This window comes from Macrobrachium nipponense, chromosome 34 (assembly GCF_015104395.2).
Source record: "Macrobrachium nipponense isolate FS-2020 chromosome 34, ASM1510439v2, whole genome shotgun sequence".
Classification (NCBI taxonomy): Eukaryota; Metazoa; Arthropoda; class Malacostraca; order Decapoda; family Palaemonidae; genus Macrobrachium; species Macrobrachium nipponense.
The window spans coordinates 23,917,882-23,936,650 of NC_061095.1; the positions used below are offsets into that span (position 1 = coordinate 23,917,882).

Consider the following 18,769-nt stretch of genomic DNA (forward strand, 5'->3'; position numbering starts at 1 on the left):
TCTGATCAACTAAAATCTCAAATCAGTCGCTTGAAACAGGACTTGTCTCGCATCAAACGTTTTGCCTAATTCCTAGCACTGCTCCAAAAAGCTGATGCAAATATTTAGAAGGAGTGACAAGCAAAATGTTGTGTCAACAATGTCGACAGTCAAGGACCATAATAGAAGGTAAGATGGGAGTAACTGGACACCTCGATGTAGGAGGAAACCAAAGAAATCGACTAATTTTGTAGATTCGGGGAAGACAACTGCTGTTATCGTCTGTTTTATGGCTCTCATCGATTTGGGTGGCCATTGTTACCCTTCTGTTTTTTATATCATTTCCGCAACGTTCCTGTCCAAGTTCAATGATAATAATTCTTGTAAAGAGAAAGATAATCAATAATTAGTGCTCCTAGGTTAATTTGTATTCCTTCCGGTTAAATAATTAAACCATCAACGTCATAGATAATTTTTCGTAAATTATCTAGATTTATTCCTTATATACAGCGTTTTAAATTTGGCTAATTATGTTCGTGATAAAAAATAAATAAACAAAACAAACTTAAGTAAGTATTTTCCATATTTCCCGAAGTGCCTAAATGTTATGTCTCACAATATTGATAAACGAGGAATGGTTGTAATATTGCCATCCTAATAATAATTCAGCTATGTTGGGCAATTTCCATTGCGTTATTTTAATCACATAAGTATAAACATGGTCAGAATAATGAAAAATTTACAGCGAACGGGAATTTATAAATATAGCATTCCATCATGTAATAAAAACACATTTCACTTTTGAAGTTGCATCTTTATGCAAAATACCGTATGGTGATAATCATCAGAAACAAAGAAATGATAATAATTGTTAGTTGTACACCGCGATATTTATATTAAATACATTTCTGTTTATGATAAAATATCTTCAATTGAATAACAAATAAAACAAATACATTTACTTGCGTAACAAACAATAATCTTAATTGCCTTCAAATACGTAACAAACTACTGATAAAATACTTCTTGCATAACCACTGAATGATAAAAGGGTAGCAAGCAAAGCTTTTGGGAGACAGGGTGTTCAGCGTTGCTTTGGGGGAGGGGGGGGGGGGGGGGGGGGGGGGTGGGGGGGGGGGGGGAGGGTCGGTTGTCCCACGGTGGGACGAAGGCCCCCAAGCCAAGTCAGGGCACGCGCCCTAAGATAGGCTAGGAAGGTAAGGTCTGGTTATGTAAGGGCACGGCATTATAGGAAAGGTTAGGTTTGCTCAAACCTACCCTTGTCTACCACATAAAACGGTACTATGTAAATTCCACCCGCGAAAGTTTCACCCACAAATTCCACCCATGTAAACTTCCACACAAGAAAATATAATGTTAAATATAATATTTAATACAGGGTTTCGCCCGCTTACTACTTGTTTATTATTTATCAATTTTTTAAAATGATTTCCAACCACGAGAACTGTATCATTTATCTGTCAACAATTCTGCTGCTGTTGTTTAATCCTTTACGTAATTTAGACTCAACTTTCCGAAGAGACTTTCTCCAGCTACTCGTGATATGCTTTAGATGTTGTTGATGCCTTGAAGTTTCCGATGACGACGATAAACATACAGAATTAATTTCATATTTTGAACAAACTTACATCGGTGTTCAGCGCGGAAGAGATACGCAGAAGAAGAGTAGACCCGCTTTTCCCTTAATATATATGACCTCTTTTCTCTTAAGATATATGTTATGTAAGAAAAGGTACTCTCGGTGAAAGAAAAAAATACAAGTCTAAACAATTAATGAAAGACTGAAATATCTCGTTGAAAATGATCAGCCATCATGTCCTATGGAATTTCTCAAAGATAAAGCGCACAGGGCAGCAAATAGGTATGTTGATCATTCACCCTCCAATCATCAAACATGCCAAATTGCAGCCCTCTACCCTCAGTAGTTATTTATTTGATTTAAAGTTAAGTTAAAGTCAGCCATGATCGTGCGTCTGGTAACGCTATAGGACAGGCTACCACCGGGCCGTGGTTGAAAGTATCACGGGCTGTGGCTCATGCAGCAATAGTATACGCTTTACGGAAAACTCCATTAATTGTTTCGAAGCCCTCTAGCCTCAGTAGTTTCTTATTTGATTTAAGATTAAAGTCAGCCATGATCGTGCATCTGGCAACGCTATCGGACAGGTTACCATGGGGCTGTGGTTGAAAGTATCACGGGCCGTGGCTCATACAGCATTAGTATCCGCTTTACAGAAAACTCGATTACTATAGCTGATTCACTTAAGGTAGATTCTTGAATGAGCCCTATGCTTACGAGACGTTTGTTTGGCGGCCGCTGATTGGCTGGAATTGGGAGGTAGGCAGCTTCCAGCCAATCAGCGGCCGCCAAACAAACGTCTAGTAGGCATGCGGCTCACCCAAGGATCTACCTTAAGTGAACCAGCTATAGTTTCGAAGCGCCAATGGAGATATTGTGACGATATGCTGATACGTACGCCTCCACATTGTGACTGAAAGGTCATCACCTCTTCTTATTGCAGGCCACCGACAGGGAACTGATCTGGGTCATGAGGGTCGGCATCGTTGTCGTCGCTGTTGTTGCTACCGTCACCGCCATCTATGGCAAGTCCATCTATGCGTTGTTGTAAGTCATGGTGTTCTGGAATGACAGGGTTGTTGACTTGTATGAGCAGTTCATGGAAAAGGTATGCTGTTGTGGAATGACCAGGTCATACGGTTGTTAGAGAATTCATGGAAAAGAAAGGCTGTTATGGAAGGACGAAGTTATATGGTTGTGAGAATTCATGGAAAAGGTATGATGTTATGGAAGGACGAGGTTATACAGTTGTCAGAGAATTCATGGAAAAGAAACCTGTTATGGAATGACAAGGTCATACGATTGTTAGAGAATGCATGGAAAAGAAAAGCTGTTATGGAAGGACGAGGTTAGACGATTGTGAGAGAATTCATGGAAAAGAAAGGCTATTGTGGAATGACAAGGTTGCATTGTTTTATGGGAAAGGTACCTTGTTGTTATGAGAGGTTCAAAGAAAACGCAAGCTATTGAGGAATGGCAAGATTGTAGTTGTGGAATGAAAAAGTTGCAAGGTTTGATAGGCAGGTCATGGAAAAGGCAAGCTGTCGTGTAACTAGATCGTATAGTTATAGTGTAATGCATATAAAAACCATACAGAGATGTTGAATGACATAACTGCACGATATATTTGTATCATAAATATATATTTGCATACATGGACAGTACTCACAAGCACATACACACACATACAATACACACACATATATAAATAATATACTACATATAATATATATCTATATATATATCTAATATATATATATAATATATATTATATATATAATATATATAGATATATGGCATACATACATATATATATATATTATATAAATAAATATATAATATTATATAATATATAATTAATAATATATACTAATATATAATATTATATATATAAATTATAATATATATATATTTTTATACACAGACATAGTATATAAATGTATACATATAATACATATATATATACATATATGTATATATATTTATACTGTATATGTATAATGTATATACATAATATATAAACTTTTCCTAATATTAGATACATACATACAACACACATACATACATACATATATTATATGAACCTTTCCAAATACGATGTGCTCCAAAATTCAAGATGACACTAGACTAGCTCATCTAAATCATCCCTCTTTATCACAATGATCTCCAGCTACTTATGCGGTGACTTCGTGTACGTGATGTTGTTCCCGCAACTGACGATGGCTGTACATTTCCCAGACTACGTCAACACCTACGGATCCATTGTCGGCTATGTTCTCGGGTTTCTGTTCCGAATCTTAGGTAAGTGGGCGTGGTCTATTGTTTCCTGAAGGTTGCATACTTCGTTATGGCTAAGAGTAACAAATCTCATATTTAGGTGTCAGACTTCCTCATCTTTTCTAGGTATCAGATCAGAATATTATTGGCGACTCGCTGACTTCAATTTTACTTGTATGTGGCATACGTCATTATTCCTTGCAATTGGTATCTACTACTATTACTTGGTATGAGTTAATATTACTATTACTTGAGACGAAACGGTTATTCATTCCAGCTATGTCTAATTCTTGATTAGCCATTTTGAAAGACAAATTGTTGAAGCATTTCACAAAAGAATTTTTGCAACATTGAAAGCAATGTATTCTAGGTGGTTATACATTTCTGTTGTAATCTTTTATAAATAATTTATTGTTTGTTTGTATGGTGTTTTTACGTTGCATGGAACCAGTGGTTATTCTGCAACGGGACCAACGGCTTTACGTGACTTCCGAACCAGGTCGAGAGTGAACTTCTATCACCAGATAAACACATCTCTCACTCCTCTGTGGAATGCCCGAGAATCGAAATCGCGGCCACCGAGCTGGCACGCCAACACCATACCGACCACGCCATTGACGCGCTGTAAATAATTTATTGAATAGAAACTTAAGGAAAAAATAAATTAGCCTTCAATGTAGGTTAAACTGTAACGTAAATGATCATAAGTTGTTCTTTTCTCGTGTGTAATGACTGCTCGTAAACTGTTGCTAAACACTGAAAATGGACGATATCTAACGAAACAAGAATTGGAATGTGGAATTTAGGCCAAAGGCCAAGCACTGGGACCTATGAGGTCGTTGGGCGCTGAAAGGGAAATCGACAGTAAGAAGGTCTGAAAGGTGTAACAGGTGGAGATCCTTGCAGCTGTTAAGAGAGTGGAAAGTCAGATGGAAGAAGGAGAAATTAAACGGAGGTACAGTAAATGGAATGAAAGGGATTGCAGCTAGGGGACGAAGGGACGCTGCACAGAACCCTGAGTAATGCCTACAGGGCACCCTTAATGGGCTTTCGAAATAGGGATTTTAACTTTCACCAGTCTCTCCTAAAGGAAAATATGTCAAACCTACGTATTACCTCTTGCATAAAAATGGTAACCTTATCACACACATACACGTGATGAAAGAGACCAACCACAAAAGACACCCTTTGGCCTACCCAATCCACTTTTGAAAACTAAGCCGAAGTATCCGCAAAGCTTTAGAGCGATTGGGAGCTCACTGGAACGTTCACATAAAACAAAAACTGGCAACTCTGATCTGACTGTTGATATAAAGCACTACATGTCGATGTTTCCATAGGGAACACGTTTTACTGGTTTTATTGCCTTGTATATTTCATCAACAACCGGTGACAACCCACACATTAAATTCAGGGTATAATCGTCAGTTTATAAGAGAAAGTATATAATGGTTTGGGTATGTCTACATCATCTCTGCATGACTCAGTGCCACGCAACCTACACGTTGCTAGGCCTTTCGACACACGGTCCTTTACTAGCAGACTAATGAGAGATATATAAGTTAAATATTCAAAGTGAACTGAAATTCACGAACAATAATGGGGTCTACACAAGTGAATTTGTAGTAAACGGTTATTTCACCTTTGCTATTTGTGTTCCTCATAGATTTCATTATGAAAAGTTGGCTGACTAACTCAGGAAATGTAGTATATGCACTGTTCAAATCAGTATTCATACGCTTTGCTCATTGACTACATATATCTAAAGAGATGGGACTCGCATAATTACCAGGAAACACAGAAATAGTGAGGTCTCGATTGATTGGCCCTTAAAAAATTTTACAAATAAATAAATAGAATATGAACAAATCCCCTGAACAGTGAATTGGCCAAAGTAGCGTTTCACCACAGTCAATTCCCCACAGGTAGGAGCTCTTATCCTAGTCCCCTCAGACTATAAAAATCGGCAAGAAGAATGCGAACAGCATCCCCAGTTCCGGAACAAATCTTTTATTTATGCATTTCGCCATTTCAAAATGCCCCACGGAAAAGGCGCTCATGAAATGAATAATTCATGAAGAAATACAACTGAACTCCCTGCCAGCTAAAAGAGAGGTGGGAGGGAAAGAGGCTCCTGGCATTCTGAAAAAGGAATAGCGGAGTTTTAGTAGTCAAGATGGGGGTAGCGAGTTTGCATAGATTTTGTACCTTCCCCTAACCAGCCACCGCCCCATCCCCTCCATGATCTCGCATAGGTGATTTTTTTTTATTCCACCTCTCTCACTATGTCACTCATATAAAAAAATATTGTATGCGCCTTGAAAGCTTGTAAAATAAACGACTACATACAACTTTATTAACTTCAAACGACTACGTACATCTTCATTAACTTCAAACGACTACGTACATCTTCATTAACTTCAAACGACTATGTACATCTTCATTAACTTCAAACGACTACATCTTCATTAACTTCAAAAGACTACGTAGTACATCTTCATTAACTTCAAAAGACTATATACATCTTCATCAACTTCAAACGACTATGTACATCTTCATTGACTTCAAACGACTATGTACATCTTCATAAACTTCAAACAACTACGTACATCTTCATTAACTTCAAACGACTATGTACATCTTCATTAACTTCAAACGACTCTGTACATCTTCATTAACTTCAAACGACTACATCTTCATTAACTTCAAAAGACTACGTAGTACATCTTCATTAACTTCAAACGACTACATACATCTTCATTAACTTCAAACGACTACATCTTCATTAACTTCAAAAGACTATGTAGTACATCTTCATTAACTTCAAAAGACTACATACATCTTCATTAACTTCAAATGACTATGTACATCTTCATTAACTTCAAAAGACTACGTACATCTTCATTAACTTCAAACGACTACATTTTCATTAACTTCAAGACTACGTAGTACATCTTCATTAACTTCAAAAGACTACGTAGTACATCTTCATTAACTTCAAAAGACTACGTAGTACATCTTCATTAACTTCAAAAGACTACGTAGTATATCTTCATTAACTTCAAAAGACTACGTAGTACATCTTCATTAACTTCAAACGACTACATCTTTATTAACTTCAAAAGACTACGCAGTACATCTTCATTAACTTCAAAAGACTATGTACATCTTCATTAACTTCAAACGACTATGTACATGTTCATTAACTTCAAAGGGACCTTTAGTTAAATTTCCTTATTTCATTTAACTTTCAAAAAGAATACAAAAGACTACGTAAAATCTTCATTTACTTCTTTCAAACAAAAAAGACTACATACATCTTTCATTAAAACCTTCAAAACGACCTTAACACCTTCATTCAACTTTTCAAAAAGACTAGTAGTACATATTTTCATTAAAACTTCAAAAAAGACTGCGTAGTACTTTATCTTCATTAAAATTCAAACGACTTACATCTTCATTAACTTCAAGAAAAGACTACGAGTACATTCTTCATTAACTTTTCAAAACGAAACTTACAAATCATTCATTAACTTCAAACGACTACATACATCTTCATTAACTTCAAGTTCCTCTTCTGAGCGAAAGGCTTTCAATCAATATCAGTGAGGTCTCCACAAACAATAACTGAATTCGTTCCAGTACCGATATGCATAATCACAAACGACTTTAAAAGATATATTTTCATACCTCTCCACCAGAAATGATTCCCGAAGATATTTTGACAAGCCTTTACGAATCGTAAAGGCTTGACCTACTCGCTAAACCCTCAGGGCGATAAAAAGTGAAATCATGTCACTCAGGAATAGTAATTATTAAACGTTCACATCGGAATTACGTCGCTTTCATAAGTGACAGAAGCATCACTTTACAGATATCTGCAAAATCTTTCGAACTAATTATAATTTCCTGGTTAATGAAAGCAAACATTACGTAAGCTCGTTTATGATATCTGAGTGATTCACAGTTCTCCCATTTTCCAGTAGACGAGAACTGAATTCAGTATGAAAAGACATCATAAATATATGTGACATATAAAAGGTTCCTATTCTGACTCATATCACTTGCAAATGCGCAAACTATTACCATACTGAACACATAAGGAAGGTAAGATATTCAGAAGTCTAAGGACGGGAGATAACCCTACTCCATAATAAAGATGACTTATACTACACGTACCGTTGGATATTTCACGTCATTTTACAATTTCATACTTCATTTACCAGGGGAAAGTACAAGAGATATTTCCAATAAACAGAAGGCTATTGCTAGTTTATTCCAATGAAATGGTTCTCAACTTCCCAGTACCTCACCTCAAGAGTTATAGCAACAATTTAAACATCCTGCCCTTTTATCCCAATGAAAAAATATGTACTGGAAAGGGACTGATAAAAGTTACTCTTGTTTTTGCGGCTTAAAAGAAATTTAACGATGCTCTGAGATACAAAAAAAAAAATAAATAAAAAATAAAAAATAAAATACTAGCCCTCCAGCGCTGAATGAAAGTTGACGGTTCAAAATTCGCCTAAAAAACTAACACAAAAGGAGAACTTTAAATCTAGACAACGATATAAAAAAAATACTAACAGTTTCCAACCATGAAAGGACTTCGAATTTACAAAAGTTTATTTTCGCGGATGCTATTCTTCCGCTTATTTCAGTAACTGTTCACTGATCGCTGTATAAATTTCGCGTAAAATTTCCCGGTTCTTTACCAAAAAGCACTTGAACACTTATAAATGTTGTAACTAATGAGAAAAGTTGCAATAATCTAAAGTTGTTATAATTTGGATCATTAAACTTTAGGACAGCAAAAATTCCGAGCGTTGCCTCTAGTATCAATAAAACTTGAAATGAACAAACAATTACTCGGAGGATTCTAAAGGACGAATGACAAACAAAACATACTTCCAAAGAATCACTGGACCATGGATGACAAAGGCAACAGAGAAAGAGAATGTTTCTTTTCAACATTGAATGCGTACCGTTTAGTAAGTAAAAAACCTAACTTGATTAATCTTGTTTGTGTCGATTCCATGTTTAATTTTCGAAGAAAAACGCTATTCTAAGGTCCCGACGATTGGAGTTCATCTCCCGAGCGTATTATCATCACGTTACGTAAAATCGACGCCCTTGGTTTCAGTTTACAACGTACACTACACAATAGCTTCGAAAAACAACGCTTTAATCCAGTGGAATTTACTGCCAGAATACAAATTAACACAAAAACGCCTATAGTAGCACCTGTGGCGACTGAGAATCTCTCTCTCTCTCTCTCTCTCTCTCTCTCTCTCTCTCTCTCGCTGCTCTTCTCTCTCTCTCTCCTCTCGTCTCTCTCTCTCTCTCTCTCTCTCTCTGGAAAAATTGAAGCAGAAAATGAAATGTAAAATGAAACGGGTACCAGAATAAAAATTGTCATCGCATTCAGGCTCATTCCCATTATAAAGACTGCCAGGTTCGTTTGCTTCATTTCTTAGTAATCAAACCATTCACAATAAGTTCATAGCCTTCTAATCTCATTGCTGAATGCTTAGTCCGATGAATTCGTTTCACAACAAGCGCTAATGAACGATTCATTCTTTTCATGCTGTCAAGGGCTTCCGTTTTTCTTTGGACATTGATTAATTCACAAGTCACTAATTGATTCCTTGATATAAATGCCCTCAAATGCCTCCCCACCTTTCACATGGACGTTTCCTTAAGTCAAACACAATATCAAAATAATAAAACACAATTCAAATCGAAATTAGTCCAAACAGTCCCGACTCTATATAAAACAGCTTCAATGGCACATGTTAATAGCTACATTTCCTTCTTATCTTTTAAAGAAAATACTTCTCAGAGGAATCAATTAGTGACTCGTAAGAAGTAATCTATTTCCAAAGAAAAATACCGGCATTGTCTACACGAATGAAAGTATTTGTTCACTATGACATTGCGGCAAAAATCTCATCACAAAACGCATCCAACAATATGGTTCAAAAGCAAGGGATTTAATGAATATTTCGGATGGATCGGATGCTGTCTTCGGCAATGCAGTCTCCGCATGATTACCGACAAAAGAAGCAAAGAACCTAATATTCATTCCAAAAGGGAATGAGACTCAATGCAGTGACCTATTTTTCTTTTTCTCTGTTTCCATTTCACCTTTTAGTTCCTGCTTCAATTTTTCCCAAAGGGTTGATATTTTTGTCTTCAACAGTTTTTCCACTTTACTGCGCGCTTTGATGATGCTTAATTGTTTTACGTCGTCAAGAACTGGAAAATTTAGAAGGTCTACCGCCCTTTGAATCTCGATTCCAAGCTAATGACTATGTTCCTTTTTTTGAAAGTTAATGGGAGGTGGACCTTCTGATGTGGGATTGACGAACTGAAGGTCAGTGCAGACCTTGAACCTGAGTTACGAGAGCTGACGATTCACTTCTCGATAAATGGTTGTTAAACAAGGAAAATGACACAAAAGGATATTATTAGAGCCAAGGGATCGTTTTCCGGTATTAAGTTTATCTTATGTGATTCAACTTTATGTATAAGTGTATAAGGAGGGAGTTATTAATCTATGATTATATTTTGCCGCAGATTAGCAATCAGGAAGAAATACTTTCTTATCCAGGTAAAAATCTTTACCACTGATGCGAAAAAGAGATAAAACTCAAGTCTAGAAAAGCAATATTTAGTGATATATCAACAAAATTAATGTTCACGTTTTCCTCTTTACCAGCCTACCACGTACCTACCCATGACCTTCTGAATCAACTTTTTCCTTAAACCGACCAATCTAAGATTAACCAACTAACTTCCTGTCAATGTTTTCAAAAAATTTCCATTCACAATGTTGTTCTCAACCCGTTTCTCTTCTTTGCAGGAGGAGAAGAGGTGCTGTACATTCCGCCAGTTATAGAATATCCTTACTTCATCAATGGAGTACAATACTTCCCGTTCAGGTAACATTGCATTCATCCTACTCAAAAGAGTGGATGCTTTTTAAAGGCTTTGAAATTTTGTCCCTACATGAGGTTTGCTGCATATCAATACACTATCCCTGCTGGTATACCTAAGAGGTTAAGAACATTTTCAGTTAGTCCACTTAGCTCTAAAAAAATGTACTTGCGTACGCAATAAAGTTTACAACAAAATATTTATCACTTCACTTAATGAAATCATTTACCTATTTATGTACAGTGGGGCTCAAATCTCAAGCGACATGATTCTTTTTGTATCGTCCATATTCTCAGACTCAACGTGATGATGCCAAGTAGTGCTATTTTTTTTCTTTTTTTCATTTGTAATGTCATTCATGTCGAAAAGTTTGTGAATTCACAGCTAGCCTTATTTTCCTTATGGTTAAATAGATATGATCCCTTTTATGCATTGGTATAATTCTTAATTTGTGTGATTTGAATTGATTTTTTTCTTATCTTTACGTTGCTCAGTTCAAGTGTAGTGTGATAAGGTTAGCGGTGCCAGCAATGAAAGCAATCTTAACATGCTCCTCGGACTGGTCAACATAACCATGTCTGCAGCATTATGACAGTAGACCTAATAAGCTCAACAGTCATAACAACAATTTCAATGTAGGAATATGAATTAAAACAAGTTTTATTTGAATGTTGAAGATTTCGGCTACGTTTAAGCTGCCTGTATGTTGGAAAATGTTTTATAGGCCTACAAAACAATCTAAGCCATCTGAGATGTAATGTTACTCATGAATTTATTTGTAGAGATCACCTGTTCTTTGAGGAATATGAATTACAACCAGTTTTCTTTGAATGTTGAAGTTTCAGGCTGTGTTTAAGCTGCCTGTATGTTGCAAAATGATTTATAGGCCTAGAAAAATAATCTAAGCTTTCTGAGATGTAATCTTTACTAATGTTTTTATTTGTAGAGATTACCTGTTCTTTGAAGAATAAAAGATGATGATGATTTTGGTTATATGGAGAAGATGGCTATAATCGAAATATCATAAGTATTAATATCAAGGCATATGGAACAGTGGTTTTTCAACTGGTTTACAATATTATTTTCTTAAAAGTCCTTCTGCTCGCTTTTGATGTATAATTTATTCTTTCATAAGGTAACATGAAGTGCAAGAATGTGTAGATAACCTCATTTGCATTCTGGCCAGAAATTGTTAATATAGAGATGTGAATGTTAAGCGTAAAGTAAAGAAATCTAACACCTAAGCCTAGGAATAATATCTTGGCTTTGACAAATAAGCGAATATTTGCTAGTATGCTATCAGTTATGAAATATTAAGAAAGATAAAAAATAATTATGTATGAAAATCCAAATATTCCTTAAACACATAAAGTAAATGTTTTCAAGATAATTTAATGGTCGCTACTCATTGTAGACCTACTTATATACCAGGTGGTTGTTGTTGCACCGACACTGATACGTCAACATGCTCCCCTTACACGTTGATATCGGTGGGCGCATTCTACTTTTGTATATACATATTTACATTTTCTCAGCGTTGAGGGCAAAAACAATCAAATAGGACTATTTCAAATTTTATGTTTGCTTTGGAAGCATTATTAATGTTTCAATTTTTTTTATATATTTATTTAACATTTGAACTGAGGTTTGATGGCGACTTCATTTTGGTCAAATGCTTCAGCAATGAGTGAACGAAAGTTTTGAAAATGTTTCGTAAGGGTTTTTCTGAAATTTGGCTACATGTGACATTTTCTTACAATTTTCAAATATATGACAGATTTCACTCTTATGAAACATATTATGGCCTTAGCGTATGCGATACTCGCGTTTTCGCATTGAAATAAAGGATAAATATGGAGCATGCTAGGTTGCCAGTTAGTGAATTTTGAACGAAATCCTATGGAGTCATGTCGCATGAGATTTGAACATCACTGTACCTTTCAGTAATCAATGATGATTGGATCATAATGAACTTGACTAAGGGTCCCACAAGCAATTGAAATATCTTAGAATCCTGGTGGCTCCATGACAATATCAACAGTCACTAGCTATCTTCTTATTATCCATGATCCTCAGCCGTTGCCACTTTCTTTATCTTGCAGGATCTGTAAATGATCCAAGCTTTTAAGACTGTCCTTTTCCATTTCCAAAAACATCTTTTACTTGCCAGGATGCGTAAAGATCGTCAACTATATCTTATCAAAGATAATACCTCAATGACACTCATCTACTATGTTTCCAGACTCACAAAGATAGTACATTTTGCAGTCCGCATCTTACATCTTCCAAAATATCTTTTGCTGTCCTTGTCTTTCGTTTTTAGAGATTTGTAATGAACAAAACTATTTTGAAAAGTGTCTTGATCTTGTATGCCTTTCGTAAATACTGTAGCTTTTGTACAAGGCAATCATCTTTAATACTCCAGAACTATTCTAATGATGGTGATTATTTCCCAATACTCTGAAAAAAACTCGTCTTCTATCTTCCAGTTCACTATCGTGATTCTTGAGTGACATTCATCTTGTTTTCCCTGCCAGGACACTAGCCATGCTCATCACTCTCGTGTCGCTCGTAGTCTTCTCCTGGGCGACACAGAAGCTCTACGACCTCGGCTACTTCAAGGACGTCCTCAACGTGTTCGGCAACAAGGACATCGCCGTCATAGCAGCGGACGCCATCAGAGCTCCATCTCAGCCTGGAGGCCTAGACAATCCAGCCCTGGATTTGCACGTCAACGGGAAGAAGCAAGAGCCGCCGGCAGAGTTCTATAAAGAGGCGAGGGAGATGGCACACTTTTAATCGTGTTTATTTATTCTCGTCGGCCAAAAGTTGAAATGACTCAGGTACTTCACCGCTCGTCCATTTTCTTTATGAAGAAGCCGTAGGTGGTTATTTATTCCTCATAGCTGCCTGCAAACATGGAGCAATAATGGCGGTGACGATCCAGTTCATGCATCTCATAAAAACTTCATTCTGAAATTAGTTTAATGTCTCCCAGACAATAAACCATTCAAGTATTTTACTACGTTATCACATACAGTACTTCATAATGCTTAAACTAAGACTTGGCAAGAAGTATTTAACAACGTAGCCTGGCCATCTGACTAATTCCATAACGAGACTAAGCTACCTCATAAATTTAAAAGTAGGCAGTTCTCAAAATTATATAAATATAATATATATATATATATATATATATATATATATATATATATATATATATATATATTCAATATGGAGAAACATATCTATTTTTAACTCAGGACTCCCATAAGAAAGAGGTTCGATTCGAGTAAAAGGCAAAGAGAAATGCCTGCATGTCCAACCAAATACAATCAAAAAAAAAAAAAAAAAAAAAAAAAAAAAAAGGTCCCATTTATAAAGAAAAGCGACCTCGCAACCTTAAAATGGTGTCCCTAAAGGTGATGTTAGATCCGCTTACTCATAGTATTCTTATGTAGCATGCAATGCAATCCATCATCCATCACCAACTGTACTTGAACAGAATTCAAGAATTGAGTTCTCGGGTTCAGTAGCCTGGTGTATGTTGTAGCTATTTTACGAGATGCTTTTAAATGAATTTTTCTCATTGGTCTCTACTTTTATAAATGTTAAAAATTGATACCTATATTTATACTTAATGTATATCTTATATAAGGATATACGTCATTTTTTTTATGAGAGCTACCTAATCATACCTGTATACATTTAAGTAGATTTAACTTTGTACAAGTATAGCTTACATACATAGAAACTTATATATACAGATCAGATACGTACACATATGTATATATGCTATATATATATATATATATATATATATATATATATTATATATATATATATATATATATAACTACGACTTTTCGGTTAATAAATGAGTGAAATTGGGATTAGTGTACTCAGATCTATTGATGGTTGAGATCACCATGTCTACCTTGATGGCACTGTGCTAAATTTACTGTCACCTGCACACAAATTCTAAACGTATAGGTACAAATCCTGGTCCTTTGGCGTAAGTTATTCCCAACGTATAGTGAATTATAATAATAGTAATAATAATAAATTTTTCAGCTCAAAGCCATATATGGAATATAACATGCACCACCTAGACACATGAGATAACGTGATAAAAAAAAAAAAAAAAGATGAATCGGCAATATCCACGCAGTTGCTGAAGAATTATAAAAGATAGTATTCATAAGAATGGTAATAACAGTAATAATATTGAGAATAGTAGTAAAAAAAACATTAAAAATTATAAGAATTAGTGAGCAATACTAATCTGTTATTTGTAAATCAATATTCGAAAGTATAAAAATTCAACGTGTAACAAGCAAGAAATACATGCATAATTACATTTATCCATACATATAAATATAAAACACCATGCACATGCGTTATACTATACACAGACAAAGATAAACAAATAAATTTTAAAAAGACAGTCGTACAGCCCACTACATAACACAGAGCCTGATAACGGAAAACTCATCAATATAACACTTATAACTGACATCACTATTACTCTGTAATGCAAATTTGGTGGAAAGTTTAAGGGCAACTTTCGAGGATGTTTATAAATGACCAAAGGAAACTTATTCACAATTCGGTGACCATTAACGATAGAACTGCTAGATAACATTTAATGTTAAAAATGTATCCTAAGCAGGGAAACGTAATGGGGGAAGAAAGAAGTTGACGTTGGCATTTGTTATTATTGTTATTCTTTCAAATCTTTAAGTTGCAAAAATATCACTTTAGCATAATAATTACTGTCCCTTTCTGAGAAAAGTGTCTCTTCGAAAATAAGATGTTTTGTTGTGGTATGCTAAATTCACTAAGAGATCAAATTTAGATATCTAAATGTTATATTTGAATTTTGTAAGTCGATTCGAGTATTTAGATGCAGTTCAATTTTACGCATTCACATAAAACAAATGCATGTGCATAACACTGATAGGAAACATCCATCTGCAGGAAAGTCATATAGAGCAAACAGGTGAATTATGTGCTAAGTTTATGTATCTTTAAAATAAACCTTTTTGACTCATGCTTGTTTCATTCTATGGTCTGCCAACCGGTAATCTTAAATAAATAATGACTCCTAATATAATTCAGAGAATTAAAAATAAAACGCTCCGTTGTCTGGGAAATGACATTGAATGACTGATACATTTCCCACAATTTGAGACGAGGATGAACAGGCTCCTTCAATATAACTGCAAAGCAGCCCCCGACTAGCGCGCCCCCCCCCCCCCCCCCCTGACACCTTGTGCTTACAGAAAAGTGATGGGCCGTTGGTTGAAGCTAACGCAATTGACTGATTTATGCTGAGAAATATAAGAATGAGCCCATTTTTTTTAAGTATCTTAAAATAATGAGATGATAAAAATACGGGGAATGAAATTTCACTAAGTACAATCAGGTGAGAATAAGCATCTTTAATATCTTCTCTCCCGTCCAGTTTTTAAATTGAATTCTCAAGAAACAATAAGGAAAGTCCTGGAAGATGGACGGTATAACAGAGAGAGAGAGAGAGAAGAGAAGAAGAGAGAGAGAGAGAGAGAGAGAGAGAGAGTGTGTATGTGTGTGTCAACGTAGATGAAAGATCGATCATCATTTGCTAATGATCAAGTTTCAATGAAGTGTGCAGAACAGTGCTTATAACGAATGACAATTAATGACTATTTGGTGAATTAGACAATGAACATGTTACCAAAAATTAATAAACAAAAAAATTCGCTGTAAATAATCGACCAAACACATTAATAAAAACATAAATAACCATAACCTCCATTTCCTCATCGACAGACACGCACAGAGACAATGGGAGAAATATGACCTCCTCCCTCCTTTCTTTGGGGGGGAGGGGGGGGGGGGTGAGTGGGAGTGTGTTAATTATCTAAAAGTCAGTCGATATGAAGGATCAGTTCATTACATTCCTTTAGCGCTTATGAATGGTTCCCAAATGATAACAGACGGAGCAGGTCTTGAGGCAACAGACGAACAATGCCAGCAAATGAGGCGAACAGTATACATGAATGCCATGCCTACCTCATGATGAAGCACGTTTGACACATTCTAAATACAAGACTTCAGACAACGCTTTTGATGAACGAAGATACGATAAGACTTGAAGAATTCTGAACAAAATGGCAAGTAAAAACTGCGCCGAAGTTTCTCCGGCGCAGTCGAATTCTCTGTACAGCGTATAATGCTGCATGAAACTCTCAGCCACGGCCCAAGAAACTCGCAGCTGCGACCCACGGTACTTTCAGCCATATCCCAGAAGCACGATCATGGTTAACTGTGCCAGATGCAAGATCATGGCTAACTTGCAATTTGGTATGTTAGATGGTTGGAGGTTGGATGATCAACATCCCAATTTGCAGCCCTCTGGCCTCAGTACTGTCAGCAGTTCTTAAGATCTGAGGGCGTACTGAAAAAGCGCGGACGGACTGACAAATAGCCATCTCAATAGTTTTCTTTTACAGAAAACGAACAAAGAAAACAAAAAACGAAGAGGAACCATGAATACTAATTCCATCACTGAATAATATCCACACATATACTATTATACATTTAACAAGTCATAGATGTCGGTAATAGATTTACTATGAAACCATTATAATAAATCATGACATTCATAAGTCACGCAATTTTCACTCGAGGGAAGATTAATGTTTACAATAAACGTTACAGAGAAAACATTAAGCGGTATTAATGTATAGAGCACACTGAAAATCATAAACTACTATATTACTAATGCCATTTTCTGGATTTTGTTTTTTTAACGATGGGGATTTATTTCTTTTATGGTATCAAGTTCCCGTCAGACTTCACGTTAGACGGTTAGAGGCACATGAATTTATTATATATATGTATATGTATACTACATATATATATATATATATATATATATATATATACATATATATATACAATTATATTTATGTGAGTGTGCACGTGCGCGTGTACAGTATATATAATATATATATATATATATATATATATATATCTATATATATATATATATATATATATATATATATATATATATGTTATTTCTAATATGTATGCATGTGTATATAAATGCATATGCAATTTTAGATAATTCCTTAATACACGAATGAAAACGTGCTGATTATAAGCAAGCCAAAGCATGTAAAGGTTTTGGTGGCAGAAAGCAGAATTGCTGAGTGAAAACTTATCCCATACTTATCCCAGACCCTTTTTTACTGGCTGCTCTATGACTAAGAGCCCGTGCTGGCATAAGGCCAGCTCATTCAAAAACAAACAGACCCTAATCACCGGTTTGTATCAGTGAGGGGTCGAAACTTTAAAAAGACTTAGAAGACACTTTTTTAATTCAATGCCCGTTTGTATCTCTGTGGCGCTAATAAAAGGAAAATTAGTATGGGGAAATAAAATTAATACTACATAATTTTTCTTTAACTGGGAAGTCCGACCATACACCACTGTAAATTAATGTGGGGGAGTGATTTTAATAGAAATATTTTGTTTTTAATTGGAGAGTCAGACTATACCACCATCAGTCGACCCTTGGGGCATGCATTAATCAACCCTCATGTATGCCACATAAATTTGTAATTCATAATGCCACACAAACACACACACACACACAAACACACACTATATATATATATATATATATATATATATATATATATATATGTGTGTGTGTGTGTGTGTGTGTGTGTGTGTGTGTGTTTGTGTGTGTGTTGGCATTAATAAAATTACTACAAGCCAAAAGGATGTAGAATCCTTAAAAACGTGTAATTTTATACAGAAAACTGCTTTACAAAGGAAAAAAAAACAATAGAACAGCTAGTTAGTTAAAAATTCAAGCAGGAATTATCTTTGATCACATAAATGTCTGTAAAAATAAAAAAATAAAAATAAATAAAAAAAAAAAAAACCGCCGAAAGATTAACGAAAGCTATTCACCCA

The 18,769-nt window shown here is 35.4% G+C and overlaps 1 protein-coding gene and 1 long non-coding RNA gene across 2 annotated transcripts in view; one reads left to right on the top strand and one right to left on the bottom strand.

Annotated features, from left to right (window-relative positions):
* The window catches only part of LOC135207966 (high-affinity choline transporter 1-like), a 195,761-nt gene extending 181,810 nt beyond the window's left edge, over positions 1-13,951 (top strand). Inside the window, 4 exon segments of the mRNA XM_064239996.1 lie at positions 2,523-2,626; positions 3,750-3,880; positions 10,722-10,800; positions 13,333-13,951. Of these exon segments, the coding sequence (XP_064096066.1) occupies positions 2,523-2,626; positions 3,750-3,880; positions 10,722-10,800; positions 13,333-13,594 (576 nt within the window). The 3' untranslated portion in view covers positions 13,595-13,951.
* The window catches only part of LOC135207968 (uncharacterized), a 251,372-nt gene that overhangs the window by 38,175 nt on the left and 194,428 nt on the right, over positions 1-18,769 (bottom strand). The window contains exon 4 of the long non-coding RNA XR_010313090.1: positions 2,478-2,641. This is a non-coding gene — a long non-coding RNA (uncharacterized LOC135207968). The remainder of the gene's footprint in view (positions 1-2,477; positions 2,642-18,769) is intronic.